Source organism: Gopherus flavomarginatus, chromosome 4, assembly GCF_025201925.1.
Source record: "Gopherus flavomarginatus isolate rGopFla2 chromosome 4, rGopFla2.mat.asm, whole genome shotgun sequence".
Classification (NCBI taxonomy): Eukaryota; Metazoa; Chordata; order Testudines; family Testudinidae; genus Gopherus; species Gopherus flavomarginatus.
Window position 1 is genome coordinate 89,496,692 of NC_066620.1, and position 16,480 is coordinate 89,513,171.

A 16,480-nucleotide genomic window follows, 5' to 3' on the forward strand; every position below is an offset into this window, starting at 1 on the left:
CTATAAACAGCAAAATACAGTTCAAAATCTTGTATCTAATGATAGGGGAAGGAGGAAACATTGAATAGGCTTTATAATACAGCTTTTAAAATGAATAAGGAATTTTCAGTGTAGGCAAATGACCCTGTTTCAGCTATTTATTTTAGGATAATGAAGATGGAACTATTATTTTTCTGCCAATCCGTTATCAAACTTTTATTTGCTGGAATTTCTACTAGTAAGAATGCTTTGCTATATATGAGTAAATCTATATATATATATATATATATATATATATATATATATATATATATATATTTGTATTTTTGTATCATGTTTGTATAATTTACAGTTAATTAACAATAAAAGCCATATCTAATCTCCAAATTTGAAGAGATAATCAGAAAAATCAGACTGGTGTCTATAAAATCATGACTGGTGTAGATAAAGTAGATAAGGAAGTATTGTTTACTACTTCTGATAACACAAGAAGTAGGGGTCACCAAATGAAATTAATAGGCAGCAGGTTTAAAACAAATAAAAGGAAGTATTCTTTCACACAACACACAGTCAACCTGTGGAACTCCTTGCCAGAGGATGTTGTGAAGGCCAAGACCATAATAGGGTTCAAAAAAGACCTAGATAAGTTCATGGAGAATAGGTCCATCAATGGCTATTAGCCAGGAATGGTGTTCTACTCTGTTTGCCAGAAGCTGGGAATTAGCAACAGGGGATGGATCACTGATTACCTGTTCTGTTCATTCCCTCTGGGGCACCTGGCAGTGGCCACTGTCAGAAGGCAGGATACTGGGCTAGATGGACCCTTTTTTTCCCATAGTCGTGTCATTCTTCTGTTTATGTTAATTGTTTTGAGGGAGGGAGCTGTATATCATAGAAATTACTATTTAGGGTGTTGGAGAGTCAAAATCACTAGCTATGACATGAATAATGAGATTGATTTGGATTGTTGAATGAATATAATCAAAGCTCCTTCATAATAATGTTGAAGTTATATTACATAGTAAAGGATGACACATTGTCACTCATAATTTCACTTGTCTGCCTGGAGTGATAGGTATCAGAACTTATCCTTGAACTCTTGGTCTTGTATTTCTTGTATCTCAGGCACCAAAGGTCCTTCATTATATTCACAAAGTAACTTCTAAATTTCACCCCAATAAAAGCGTAGAGCACTGGGTTCAAACAACAATGGAAGAAGGCCAGGACTTCTGTAATGTACTTCGCAAAGGCTATTTGCTTTTCACTATCACACAGTTTATTCAATTTACCCATATTTATGGCAGTCACAAGAAGCACCATGTTATATGGTACCTGACAAACCAGGAAAACAATCACAATTAATACAATCAGACATATTGCTTTGTTTCTTTTGGAATTCTGAGCTTTCACCAAGCTATTGACAATGAATGCATAGCAAAATACCATAAACAGCAGAGGGATAAAAAATCCAAATAGAAGTTGCATACTCAGCAGCAATAATTTCAAAGTAGTGCCTTTTGTCTCAGTGTTGGATCTGTGTTCACAAATCTGTTCTGTTTCATTGATGGAGTGGCTGTAGCTTTGACTGAATATGAAAGTGGGACAGGAAATTAAAATTGACGATATCCATACAGTCAAACAGATCAGACTACTGTATGCTAGCGTTCTAGCCCGAAGTTTAAATGACTTTGTTGCCTGTACAATAGCAATGTATCGGTCCATACTGATAAAGGCCAAGAGTAGCATACCGCAATTGAAGTTGATTGCATAAATACCTCTGGTAATTTTGCATATGAAGTCACCAAAGATCCATTTTTCAGCAGCATAATTTACTGCCCAGAATGGAAGTGTGAGAACAAACAATATGTCTGCTATTGCCATGTTGAAGAGGTATATATCTGTCATAGACTTGGGTTTTTTATATAAAGCAAAGGTCATTACTACAAAGATGTTACCCACTAAGCCTAAGACGCATATAATTGAGTATGCAATTGGCAAAAATACTTTTGTGAAGTTTCTGACTTCTCCTTTGTCACATGGTGTTTGAATTTGATCATAATCAAATGGATCGTTTGGATAGTCTGTGTAGTTTTCTACCTGCAAAAACAATACAGACAGTTAGTGTAAACATTAGTGCTCATTTCTGCAAGTTCTCTCTATTGCGTAAACAACGGAGAATTGATGGTATGAGACAGAAAGGTTCAAATTCTGCTTTTAGATACATCCCAGTGTCTCAATAAAAGTCATGGAAATATTTGGACCCAACAGTGTTTGAAAATTAAGATACAAATAGTACTCCCAGTCACTTCTCTTCCAAATCCACCTTTTCCTCACAGGGCCGCCCAGAGGTGGGGGCAAGTGGGGCAATTTGCCCCAGGCCCCGGGCCCCGCAGGGGCCCCTACGAGAGTTTTTCGGGTCCCCTGGAGCGGGGTCCTTCACTCGCTTTGGGGGCCCCAGAAAATTCTAGCGGGGCCTGCGCCCCCAGAGCTTCTTCCACTCTGGGTCTTCAGCACTGGGGGGTCCTTCCGCTCTGGGAAGGAAGGACCCCCTGCCACCGAATTACTGCTGAAGCGGGACCTGCTGCCGATGTGCAGCCAGGTCTTCGGTGGTAATTCAGCGGCAGGGGGTCCTTCCGCTCCGGGACCCACCGCCAAAGTGCCCCAAAGACCCGCGGCGGGGATCCCCCACCGCCGAATTACCACCGAAGACTCAGCTGCACTTCAGCGGCGGGTCCCACTTTGGCAGTAATTCTGCAGCAGGGGGCCCGGCTGCGGCTCTTCGGCGATGGGTCCCAGAGTGGAAGGACCCCCTCCCGCCGAATTACCGCTGAAGCAGGGGACCCCCGCTGCCGAAGACCCCAGACCCCCTGAGTCCTCTGGGCGGCCCTGTTTCATCATCATCCTGACCACCAAAATCCTTGTGCACTCCAGTGATATGCTGTCAAAATTCTAACGAAGGGGTCCCTCGAAAATGTTCTTCTTCAGTTGGTGATACATAAAAAGTTCTCTAAATAAAATTCTCTCTCCCCCACTGCATACTTGCACTGAGCACAGCTCAGACAATCTAGATCTTTATTGTCTCCTCCAGCATTAGTTCTTTCCCACAACTGTGAAAATACACTATTTTAACAGAAGATTTTTCTCAAAATGACAGATGTGTTTGAAGGAGTCTGGAGAACAGCTGAAAAATAACTCAGAGACTTTAAGGTCAGAAGGGACCTCATGATCATCTAGTCTGACCTCCTGCACATTGCAAGCCACAGAACTTCACCCACCCACTCCTGTGATAGACCCCTAACTACTGGCTGAGTTACTGAAGTCCTGAAATCATAGTTTAAAGACTTCAAGTTACAAAGACCCCACCATTTACATAACATGGTCTCTAACCTTGAATGTTGTTTTACCATATTTACAAGTCTTTCTTCTAGCATAGCATATTTGTTGTTTTTCTTGCGCTTTAGCAATATTACTAAGAGCCAGGGCCAGCGCTACCATTTAGGTGACCTAGGCAATGGTCTAGGGCGCCAGAATTTTTGGGGGGCGCTATTTTGCCGGGGGGGGCAGCACACAGGTCCGGTGGACCTACCGCAGTCATGCCGGCGGACGGTCCGCTGCTGGAAAGGCTCCAGTGGAGCTGCCGCAGTCATTTCGGTGGACGGTGAGCTGGTCTAAAGGCTCCGGCGGACGTACTGCAGTCATGCCTGCGGCAGGTCCACCAGAGCCTTTAGACCAGCGGACCGCCCGCTGGCATCACTGCGGCAGCTCCACTGGAGCCTTTCCAGCAGCGGACCATCCGCCGGCATGACTGCGGTAGGTCCACCAGACCCGCGGGGGGTGGCGAAATGGCCGTCCGCCTAGGGCGTCAGAAACCCTGGCGCTGCTCCTGCTAAGAGCCAATGAAATATTAGCATTTTTTCTAGCATTCAAATTAGCTCTATACTCCTTGTAGTATTGTTCATTTAGTCCCTGGAAATCTGGTGGCCAATGAGCATAATAAAATCGTAACTGAACTATAAGTGGGGGAGATAATCTTCTGGAATAGACCACAGAACTCCATATGAAAACTTCAGCAGGATATCCAGTGACAACACAGTCTATGAAACATCACATCATCACAAATAACTTTTATTAGTCAATCACTCCCAAGGTCATGACAATTTGTCCAGCACTTCATAGAACTGCCACTTCCAAATCAACTGTTTCATTGGTCTATTAATACACTTCACCAATACACTGCTTACATCATTCATTTTCGTGATGTGCTTCTTCTGATGAGAAAAGAATTGGTGAGAACAGTTTTGGTATCCTCAGAGTGCCTGTTCAGGAGGGAAGTGGATTGGATCAGGAGAGCAAAACAGGAAGCGTCAAGATCAAAACAAGAAATATGCAGCAACAGAGAAAACTAAGATTAACAAAATTCATCAAAATATATTGTTTTCACTGAGATGTTCTGGTTTTGATGAAGTCTTCGTTGAAAAGGTAGGAAGTTTTTTAAGGCAGGGGAAAGTGAGTCTTATACAGTATTCTAGAGCCTGGTGGTTAGGGCATTGGCCTGTGATGTAGAAGACTCAGGTTCAAGTTCTGCACTGACAGATTCAGAGTGATCTGGGATTAAAAAACTCTGCTGGGGAGCAGGGACTTGAAACTGGGGTCTCTCCGACCACAGGCCAGTGTCTTACCCATGCACTCTCCCTTGACGTTTGTGAAAATGTTTGAAAGGTTTTGCTTTCATGCCAATGCAGAACAAAAACTAATTTCAACACCTCAGCAAGTTGCCGCGAAACAGCATTGTTCTCTGATCAACTGTAGTTGAAGGTGATAGCAATGTTGAACTGAAATTCAGTGTGTTTGTGTTGGTGAGGCAGAGTGGTAGTGGACTAACACTTGGAGACTGGTATTAGTTGTGTGAATTCTCCTTAACTTATGATTTCTTTGCTTTTCAGTATTGTGAGGAAACACACACAGTCAATCTTAACTCTAATTTAACAAACTTTTTTTGTGTAGGAATTATTTGAGTTTAAAAAAAATTTGATTTTTGGAACTGTGTGGACTGCAGACTCATTTGTGAAGGGGCTGGAGAGAGAGGCTTTCTGTGAGTGGGACTGAGGAGATGGTCTTTTCTGTTTCAGACCTGGCACGCCCATTAGAGAAAGCTTTAACCAGTGCTCCAACTTCCTTTGCCTGCTTCTCAAAGTTTTAGTTGTGAAGCTGCAGGAGCCTGGAAGCCTGCAGAGGTTTGAGCACTTGGTGTAGGAAGCTTGAATATTATTCAAAGCTCTTTCTTGAAAGTATAGTTTCAAGCCAAACAGATGTGATTGTTTAACAGGCTCCCTTGTTTCCCCAGCTGTGCTTCCTGGCCAGCTACACTTTGAAGACCCTCAGATAGTCTCTATCTGCTCCTTTACATCTTGAGTAGGCACTTTCTGTCTCCATCCAGCCATTGTCATTTGTTCACTGTCCAATCTCCATTATACCAGCTGATTTTCTTGTTTGTTGTAAGTATCAGCACTCACATGCAGGACAGCTGCTCCTTCCTATGGTTTTACCAAGATGCAGGAGACAGGCTGTACCTGAGTCCTTGCTTATAGTTCAGCCAATGAAGCCCTGAATTAAATAGCTGTAAGACAGTGCTATCTCTGTCAGTTTCTCCCTAGGTGATTTACCTTGCAATTATATATTAAAAACCACACACTCTGTCACAATTAATCAATGTGAAATCAATTATTTGCCACAATAGTTGTAAAATGCATCTAATAACAAATAAATTGAAAAATTGCATGCAGTGTAAATAGAAATAGTTATGGCTCAAAGTACAGACCATACACATCAATTAAAAAAAATAACCCATGCCTTGGATTTTGGAATAATCTACAAGTGAGTGTGTTCTCAATTCTCAAACTCCAGGGACCCTAAAGATTAGACTCATCTTCTCCCACCAAGCAAAAAATCAAAAGTGGTGATATAAAAAAGTTTATAACTCACATGAATTAACAGATTTACCTGAAAAACTCTCATAAATTATAAAAAGTAAATTCTCTCAGTTTGATGAGGATATAGAATTTAATCCTCATTTTAAATGGGGTGAATAAGGGCTGCAGTATTTAACCCTGAGCCCAAAGACTTGCCACACTTCATGCTGACTGCACTAGGAGCGAATTCAGACCCTATATAAGCAAAAATTTGTTGCCAGTAGTAATTCTTCTTAGAGGGCTCTTAACAGGCATTTGGTTAGTGTGCCTGCTTTTGGCTCTATTTTTCTATAACATATTAAGTAATTATCAGGGGTAAGTTTTCATATTGATCCACTAAAAAACATAAGTTCTTTAATAGTGCTTCTATATATATATACCCACTCACATACAGTCTGTACACTATATGTAATACAAACCCAGCAACATGCTTTTGTTGTGCCATTTTTCCAGTGCATGTACCTCAGTATATTTCAACCAATACATGAGTTGTCAAAAGTACTAATAAGATGCAAAGGTAAACAAGTGAATAACCTGGAATTATAACAATATAGACAGAAGAGTCTTATGTGGTGGATAAATGATAAGCTTGGGTAAGGAAGATAGATTTCTGAAAGGTAAGAAGATATCCGATACTTCAATTAAATCAGTAGGTAACCTGCAAACATTGCTAAAAATCATCACAGCTCCACTTCTTACACTTTCCAGGTGTATGGATTAAACAGATTTGGTCAGACTATTGTTCAAATATTTGCATAGCCTTGTTTTATTTCATTACTCACCAATACAGAAAAATGAAGCATCAGGCAAAGAGGAAGTAGGTATTCTGTTCTGTTGTGGTCACCCTCAACTTCAGTAGAAAGGTATTTAAATATTAGGAACTCGAGAAACAAGAAATAACAGCATTATTATAAGTAATGGTTAAATTGAAATGATCACCACTTCCTCCTAACATGTAACAACAGTAATCTGTTTTGTATGTAAGGGCAGAGATTCAACAATAGGTGTACTGTAGATGACAAAACTGGATGTTACATGTTTAGTCATTAGACACTATTAAAATTTTGATAGTTTTGATTAAATGGTCCTATTAGCACTGGAACCAGGGAGAATAGGCCTGTATCTAATTAAATGGCTTCATTTTTAATTAAATAGTTTCATTGTGCTTGGAACATATCATGAATTATGGCCTCTATCCTGCAAACAATTAAGCAAATACTTAACTTTATGAATAGGAGAGTCCAGCTGAAGTCAATGGAGTTACTGGCAGTATCTATAAAGTTAAACACATCCAAGTGTTTGCAGGATCAGGGCCTGCCTTAGTTACTTAATTGAACAGTAAATATATTCTGAAGTACACATAAGATCTTACTACATATTGAGTTCTAAATTTTCCAGATGATGTACCCGAACTGTACTTATGCAAAATGTGCACTTGCACAGACAAAACAGGAAAATCTTTGTCCCCTATTTTTGTGCACACATTTGCTATTTATATATTCATAGCTTAGGCACAATGTTAACATTTGTTCTAATTAGCCTTTGAAGGATTTGATTTTATGTTGTAAAAATAAAAAATGCAAATAAAAATTTCCATGCATTTTATTATTCATTTATGTTAATTCAAATGTTTGCAGTAACAGGAAATTAAACACAAAATAAGTCGCTCAAATATGAATGATTTACTCAATGTCCTGAATGTAAAATTGTCATAGTTTGTAATATTATTGGATGTCACCAGATGATGCTGTTTCAGTGGGCCTTACAAATTTTGTTTAAATCAATAGGAAGCTAGATCTTGTAGAAATGCTAGATATTGGGTGTGACACAGTTCTTTTTGGAAGTTGGTTCCCTACTTGAGTTTCTTTGACTGGAATAATTTTATAGATGCCAGGCTGCTGTCTACAGGACATACCCACAGAATCAAACACATTGCATGGTGTCAAAACATAAAATAACTGATCAAACTATTATGTCAAAAGTCAATAATAATTTATAGTTACTATCCTAGAGCTGTTTCTAAGGTCCTCTTCTCCATATAGCAACATTAAAGGCCCTGAATGGAATTAGGTGATAGAGTCCAATCCTTTGCTAACATTACTGACACAAGCACATATACTCTCTTATTAGCCCTCATCTAGTTTTTCCCTTTATATCCACACACACATTTTCATTATTACTGATTAAAAACTAGGGTTGTCAAGCAATTAAAAAAACCAATCATGATTAATTGCGCTGTTAAACAACAATAGAATACCATTTATTTTAAATATGTTTGGATGGTTACTACATTTTCAAATACATTAATTTCAATTGCAAAACAGAATACAAAATATACAGTACTCACTTTATATTTATTTTTTATTATAAATGCACTGTAAAAATAAAAAATAGTATTTTTCAGTTCACCTAACAAGTACTGTAGTGCAATCTCTTTATCATGAAAGTTGAACTTACAAATGTAAAATTACGTACAAAAAATAACTGCATTCAAAACAAAACAATGTAAAACTTTTGAGCCTACAAGTCCACTCAGTACTACTTCTTGTTCAGCCAATTACCAAGATAAACATGTTTGTTTACATTTGCAGGAGATAATGCTGCCCACTTTTTGTTTGCAATGTCACCTGAAAGCGAAAACAAGCATTTGCATGGCACTGTTTTAGATGGCATCACAAGATATTTATGTGCCAGATGTGATAACGTTTCATATTTCCCTTAATGCTGCAACCACTGTTCCAGAGGACATACAAATGTTTAGCATATATAGCATGTAAATACCTTGCAACACCAGCTACAAAAGTGCCATGCAAATGCCTGTTTTCACTTTCAGGTAACATTGTAAACAAGAAGCAAGCAGCAGTATCTCCCGTAAATGTAAACAAACCTGTTTGTCTTAGTGATTGGCAGAATAAGAAGTCGGACTGAGTGGACTTCTAGGCTGTAAAGTTTTACACAGTTTTGTTTTTGACTATAGTTATGTAACAAAAAAAATCTGCATTTGTAAGTTACACTTTCACGCTAAAGAGATTGTACTTCAATACTTGTATGAAGTGAATTGAAAAATACTATTTCTTTTATCATTTTTACAGTGCATATATTTATAATCAAAATAATAATATAATGTGAGCACTGTGCACTTTCTATTCTTTTTTGTAATTGAAATCAATATTGAAAATGTAGAAAAACATCCACAAATATTTAATAAATTTCAGTTGGTATTCTATTGTTATAACTGCGATTAATCATTGAGTTAATTGCACGAGTTAACTGTGATTTATTGACAGCCCTAATACAAAATTTCCTTCAGTTTTTGGTGTGTGAATATGCATGTCAAACAAAAAAGGGGTGAAATTAATTTGTGATTTGACTCAATTGATTCAGTGGAGTCATTTTGAGGATGAATTTAGTCGCTTATCATTGTACTGTCTAACCCAAAGTTCCATTTGGATAGGCCTGTAGCAGATTATTAAAGTCATAAAATGGTTGAGAGACTGACCCAGTGTCTAGTGGAGATTGAGGCATGGAAGAGAGAAAGATGTCTGGATTGAGGCTCAGCCGAGACAGAGGTGATGTTGGTAGGCTGGGAGAAACAACTGGAAAAAATGGCAGAGATATCTGCCTCTAAATTCAATTGTCGTTAGTCACTTGAGTTTATAACATAGAGCTTTGCTAGGGCCAATAGCTGAATTTAGAAAATCAAGTGGGAGCAGTGGTTCCCAAGGTATTTTTCCCTCTATGCCTGGTCTGACAAGTGTGATCATATGGAAGCTTGCTCCCACTATCCATGCCTTTGTCACTTCCAGGTTAGATTACTACAGTGCACTTTATATGAGAATATATCTTAAAACAGTTTGTAAGCTGGAACCTGGTGCAGAAGGTGGCTGCTTGGTTTGTAGGTACAGCATCCTTTAGAAAGCACATAACGCCTGTGCAATGCTATCTGCGCTGATTACTTGTGAGCTTACAGACAGATTTAGTGATGCTGGTTCTAAATGATATAGCCCTAAATGATCTACAGCCGGTCTATCTGAGTGATGGTCTCCCATCCTATGAAACACTGCCACAGTTGTGCTCAGCAGAGGTACTGATGTGAGTTCACCCTCGATATAACAGAGAAGGTGACTTAAGAGGCTAACAGAATTCAGAATGGCTCCAGGGCTCTGAAATAGCCTGATTTAGTGACTTTCATGGCATGTGCCAGGGCCTATTTGTTTCACCTGGCCTTTGAAGAGGGGTAGATGGAGCAAGATACTGTCCAGTGACTGATGAGGGATAGTATTTAAGCACATGTTAATGGTGTGTTAGAATGCATGAGCTAAGCATATTGCATTTTTGTTTTGTATGTTTAGATAACTGGCATGGTGCCCAGAGCTTGTGGATAGGTGTTTTCTACTTATTGCAAAAATAAAAATAAAAAATTGTAGATACAGTAATCTACTCTATATAATGTATTTGTTCTATGATGTATAAAAATGAACTCATCATTAAAATGTCACCATCTTGTCAGTAAATTAGGTCCCCAAAGGCCTGTTTTAACAGCTGTTAAACTTGTTTTATTAAGAACAAATGAAACCTACAGTTATTACAATCAAAAAATTAAGCAGCTTGGTTAAAAAAAGCTTTTCTTTAAGATCTTATTTGCCAATACTTTTTTTAAGATTGTTTATTCTGTTTTGCTGTCTAGTGAATAGTTGCATTTCCAAAGGGTCTGATCCAAAACTCACTGAAGTCAATAGAAGTCTTTCAGTAGCTTCACTGGGCTTTGGATCAGGCTCATAATGTGGTTTCTGGACTGTTCTGGAGATATAAATACTAGTTTTATTTCTAATTCTCTTGCTTCTGAAGTATCAAGCTATAGCATATAACCTCCTCAGTCACTAACAGTTTACATGAAAGTAGCATGTGAAAATGTTTTCATAATGCTGATAGAAATTATTTTCTTTCTAATAAATTATTATAAAATATTTTTAAAATCCCTAATAGGAAATTCTATTACCTTTACAATGCATTTGTAAACTGAGGTATAGAGAGTTATTATACCAAGTCTTTATTATGGGTGATAGCATGTCTTTGAGGAACTTGCTAAAGAGTAAAGCAGTTTCTATTAATATATAAAACAGATCCCTTGATTCATAACAATCTTGCTTGCCATATTAAAATTTTGGCCCCAATCCTGCCATGAGTCACATCCAGGCAGACCCCTGGCTCACAGAGTGCATTGCAGGATAGGGGTCTTTAACATTTCTACCTTGCCATTAGAAAACTTTTGACAACTTTGGAACGAAAAGGTGATTGTAATTCTTTCAGAGTCGACTTCATTACACAAAGCCAACTCCAGCTCACCTCACAGCTGTGAGTAGTATGATCAGCTTCAATGGGATTACTCACATGAGTAAAGTAAGCAGGATATGGTAATGGTAATGATTTATATTCTTCTAAACTGGATACATAACTCAATAAATGTGCTAGTTTTTAGTCCAGATGCTCACTTTCAAATGAAGAATTCTTCTGCTAGTAACGGGCTTAATTGTCCCTATCAGGTGCTGGCCCACATTCTAAGCATTTACAAAGCAATGGTACAACTACCTTGGGAGGTAATTAAGTATTATCATCATCACTGTGCTATAGACAGAAAAACAGACCCAGAGTAGCTCCATGACTTTCCCAAAGCCACACAAGGAATTGGTGTCAGTGGTGGAGATGAGAAGTCAGAAGATACAGATTTACAATCTGAGCCCTAAGCACATTTAGTTAAAATAAGAGGGATTGTTATTGCCCATTAAGTAGACTGATCAGATGTTCAGCTTGGACACTATACAAAGCATTCCTGATTCTTTTCTGTATTCTAACATTCTCTAATTAAAGTGTAGCTTTTGCTTTTAGTCTGTAATAGACACAATTAGCAGCAATAAAAGCAGACTTTGAAAATGAAGAAATTAACTCCATTTTCATTGGCTAAGGTAGCTAGTCCGACTTACCACCACTGCACATCTTCTTTTGACCCATTTATTAAATCCAGACAGCCGTTCAAGCAGACACTAAACTTCTCAAAGTGTTGTAAGAAGAGGGTTTTTTTTCTTTTTAAGACAGCTTACTAAAAATCTGCATGTTATGCAAATGAAACCCCCCCACCGTCCTATATTTCAGTTCGAAAGGAAACTTACTCTCATTTTGCTAATATGGTTATTGTGGTTTGTCAAATCTCACCACCTGTGAGCTGTCTGCCACCACTAACTGAATAAAGAAAATATAAAAGGTAAGAAAAATACTGTGCATGTTATGCAAATGAAACCCACAGGCTTAATGTGGGCTGATCCTGGGTTTTTTTGGCTACTCTAGGAAAACTTCAGCATGTGTCATCCACTTTGTACCATCCCATGTTTTGAATTCATTTACATTTAGATTGACATATATTGATTTATAAAATAGATGTACACAAAATGGCATCCATCCCAGGCTCTGGCCTCCCTGTCATTCCTTAAGACCACAGAATTTAAATAATACACAGACATATTAGTTTATTGTATGTAAGTTAACACAACATGTTGTCACTGTACTTTTGCTCAGATCTATTTTTATCTTTCTCCTCTGCCTATTTCCTTATTGTTTCCCTCACAAACTTATTTTTCTATAGTGCATAGTTTTTCATCTTTCTCTCTCCCTCCATCCCACTCATTCATCTTTGTGTTGTATTCTTTCAGTCATTTCCTTCCCTTTTCTCCATCAGTCTTGCTCACATTTTTCTCATGACCTGAAATAGCCCTCCCACCACCTACTTGCTGCCTTTTATTCTCAAATTGCTCAAATTCTCCTTTTTATTCCCAACCTTGACTCTGTCTCTCTCTCTCTCTCTTTCTTGGTCTCATACACACACATTCTGCTCTTGCCCTTCCCATATCCAGGGGCGGATCCAGGCACCAGCAAGCCAAATGTGTGCCTGGGGCGGCAAGCCATAGGGAGCACTCTGCCGATCGCCGCAAGGGAGGTAGGCAGGTTGCCTTTGTGGCATGCCTGCAGAGGGTCCGCTGGTCCTGCAGCTTCAGCGGACCTCCTGCAGACTGCCACCGAATCCACGGGGCCAGGGACCCCCCGAAGGCAAGCCGCCGAAGGCAGCCTGCCTGCCGTGCTTGGGGTGGCAAAATGCCTAGAGCCGCCCCTGCCCATATCCATCCCTGGCCCTCACAGACTGAAAGGATTGAGGGTTCTTCCTTCCTCAGGGTAGGATCAGCTAGCAGAGGGTATTTCTAACTCCCATGGAAATGAGAGGGACAGAGCTAGGTCTCTAATGTTAGGGTTTAGCTCAAATTTTAGCTCAATCTACTTGGTCCATTCTCAAGCCAGGCAGAGAAAGCTGAGCCCTCATCAGCTGTTTTTCTGGGGATGGAGGAGAAAGAGAGTTGCAGATCTGGGAGAGAGAAGGAGGATGGGGACATGATTGCACATGGGGCGCAAGTAAGTTGGAGGCACTGCATGGTTGACCTCTGTGCTTAGCTCTTGTTCTTAGCTCATGAGATACTTGACATTTTACTCTGACTGCAAAAATCTCATCACACTGTCAATATTCTGTTACCAGTGCATGCACACACCATTTACCATGGAAGGTAACAAATAAGGCAAGAGCACAGTATGAGTGGGAAAATAGGAAGTGACCTATGTGGCAATGATAAAGAATTACAGAAAGTCTCTCTTTCTTCTACATTGAACAAGGAAGTGTCAGAATGAAGAAAACATTATTATTTCTAAAGCTTTTCTCTCTCAATCTTCATCACTGTAGAACTTCTGTTTAGAACCTTCTCCAGCTCCCATGCTTCCTGGCTTCCTGAAACAGATTTAAAGAAACAGTACATGTGTCCTCACACTTGTAGTTAACTTTTCAACAGAGCTGGTGAAAAAATGTTTTATTTTCCCACAAATGTTTTTTAGGAAAACGAAAAGTTTTATCTAAGTTGTCAACAGAAAATTTCACCAGAAATTTGAATACCAAAACATTTCTGCAGAAAAGACAAACAATATGTTATGACAACGTATCAAAATAATTGTTATGGTCAGAATTAAACTGACTAAATAAAGGAAAATCTGCTGACTTGTCATCTTTAATTCACCTAAGCGTGCCTAAATACAGGGGTAGCTGTGTGTCCAGTGAATGAGTCTCCATATCATAAATGCTACAAACTTCAGGCACTAGAGGATAGTTACGTATGAAATAATAATAATAAATAATAATAATAATAATAATAATTTCCACATTTTTGATGGTTTAGTCAGAGCATGAACCTTGTGGTAAGTTTTTCTTCTCTGTCTGTGTTTCATGCCTCCTTGAAAAAAGCACCCTGGTAGTTTCTCAAAGGTTCTCATCATTTATATAAAGCCCCAAATGGTGACATTTCTAGCCAAGCACATTGAATACACTGACCTGACTTCTGCTCAGAGTTACGCTTTCATTGTATTACTCTGTTTCTACAAGAAATCTAGTTCTTGGACTGCCCCAATTGAGCAGAGACAGCTAACAGGAAAGTTTTGGAGGGACTTTAGACCAGGAGTGTGAGAGGCTTTCCTTCCAGGTACAGCTCTGCACGCAATATCAATAGGGCTAGTAATGGAACAGTTCTGGTGACTTGCACTGGAGGTGCCATGCTTCTTTTCCTGCCTGAAGCCAGAAGGGACTTCCTGTGCACAAAGTGTAAATTGGTGCTTGGGCTGGAGGAAAAGATGCTTGAACTGGAGGGACAAATAGAGATGCAATTGAGAATCAGAGAAGCAGAAGTGTTCTAGACAGCAGGTTCAGGAACTATCATTACTCCAGTTTCAAGGGGAAAAAGAGCTGCCCACCAAGAAGATGGAGAGAGAGGAGGCCTAGAAGTTAGTAACCACCAGAAGCAAAAGGTCATTGTGGCTTTATACATGGCTGGAGACAGATAAGGATGGGCAGACTGTGGCCACCAGAGAGAAGAGGACCAGGAGGAATTCCACACAGCTACAAGTTTCAACACCAGGGCCTCAGTGTGGAAACTGTGAAAGATGCCTCTCAAGATCTGACTAGACCAAGGGAACACAGAGATGTATGGACACACATGTGAATGGCAGCTTGGCCCAACTAGTAAAAAAACAACAACCCAAGTTTGCCCACAAAGAGTTCTCCAATTGTCCAAGGAAGATAGATGATCCTTATTAAGGATTCAATACTCAGAAGAAACAAAAGAACTGTCTGCAATGGGTAGGCAGACAACAGGACACTGTGGTGACTTCCAGGAGCCAAGACATAAGTTTTCTCTCTGAGATTGGATAGGCTTCTGAAGTCGATGGGCAAGGATCCCCTGGGTGATGCTTCATATCAGCACTGATGATACTGCATCGCGGGATATCTCCTAGATGACAGATGACTCAGGGAACTCAGAATCATGCTGAAGGAGAAGAATATCTAATCAATCTTCTCTGAGATCCTTTCTGTCCCACAAGCAAAGAGAAAGCAGATGATCCTGGAAGTGAACAGCTGGCTAGGTAAGTGGTGGTGAGGGGTTGGTTTTGTGGAACATTGGTCCATCTTCTGTGGGAATAGAGGGCTGTATAGTTTTAATGGGTTCCACCTCAGTAGAAGGGGAACCAATCTCTGTGGGGACAGGCTGGCTAGAATAGTCAGGAGGGAGGTAAACTAACAACAAAAGGGGGAAGATGTGAGCACTCATTTAACAGAAAATTGAGATGTTGACAACAAAATTAATCAAGGAACCAAAGGATATGATGAGAAGAAGATCTTGAATTACCTACATACTAATGGTAGGAGCCTAGTGACAAACAAGAGGAATTGCTCATTCATGAGCATAAATTTTATCTTGTTGGTATTACTGAAATCTGGTGGGATTATTCACATTATTGGAGTGTTACAGTCAATGGTTGTAATCTATTTAGGAAGGATGGAGTGGACAAAAGGGGAAGAAGAGTGGCACTGTATGTCAAAAATGGCATTACCTGTTTTTGAATCACTGATAACTCAGTAGATGATCATCTAGAATGCTTATGGATCAATGTCCTAACAGATAAAGCACAAAATGGAGTACAGGATATTAGTCTGTGTTTGCTACAGACCATCTATATATATTAGGGTGACCAGATGTCTTGATTTTATAGAGACAGTCCTGATTTTTCCATCTTTTTCTTATATAGGCTTCTATTACCCCCCATCCCCATCCCGATTTTTCACATTTGCTGTCTGGTCACTCTAATATATATTGTGTAGGACTTCAATTTGAGTGACACATGCTGGAGGTGTTATACTGCCAATACTAAAACATCCTTGGAATTTCTAAATATTAGAGATGATAATTTCCTAACTCAAAAAGTGTTGCAACTAGCATGGGGAAATTCATATTAGACTTCTTTTGACAGATAAAGAGAAACTGATCCTAGAACTAACAATTAGTGGTAGCTTAGGTAAAAGTGATCATGACTTGATAACATTTATAATGTGCAAATAGAATAAACTCTAGGACAGTTTTATATATATATATAGTGCTTTAAAAGGGCCAATTTCA

General features: G+C 39.2%; 1 protein-coding gene across 2 annotated transcripts in view; it reads right to left on the reverse strand.

The window, feature by feature from the left end:
- Positions 1-286: 286 nt before the first annotated feature.
- LOC127048973 (C-C chemokine receptor type 6-like) overlaps positions 287-16,480 on the reverse strand; it is a 120,335-nt gene continuing 104,141 nt past the window's right edge. The window contains exons 1-4 of one of the 2 annotated variants that reach the window (XM_050949155.1): positions 11,930-11,998; positions 6,731-6,829; positions 4,221-4,295; positions 287-2,076 (exon numbers count right to left, since the gene is read on the reverse strand). In XM_050949155.1, coding sequence (XP_050805112.1) covers positions 994-2,076; positions 4,221-4,229 — 1,092 coding nt within the window. In that variant the 5' untranslated portion in view covers positions 4,230-4,295; positions 6,731-6,829; positions 11,930-11,998 and the 3' untranslated portion in view covers positions 287-993. Of the gene's footprint in view, positions 2,077-4,220; positions 4,296-6,730; positions 6,830-11,929; positions 11,999-16,480 lie in introns of those variants that run through there. The other variant, XM_050949156.1, reaches the window with a different exon arrangement.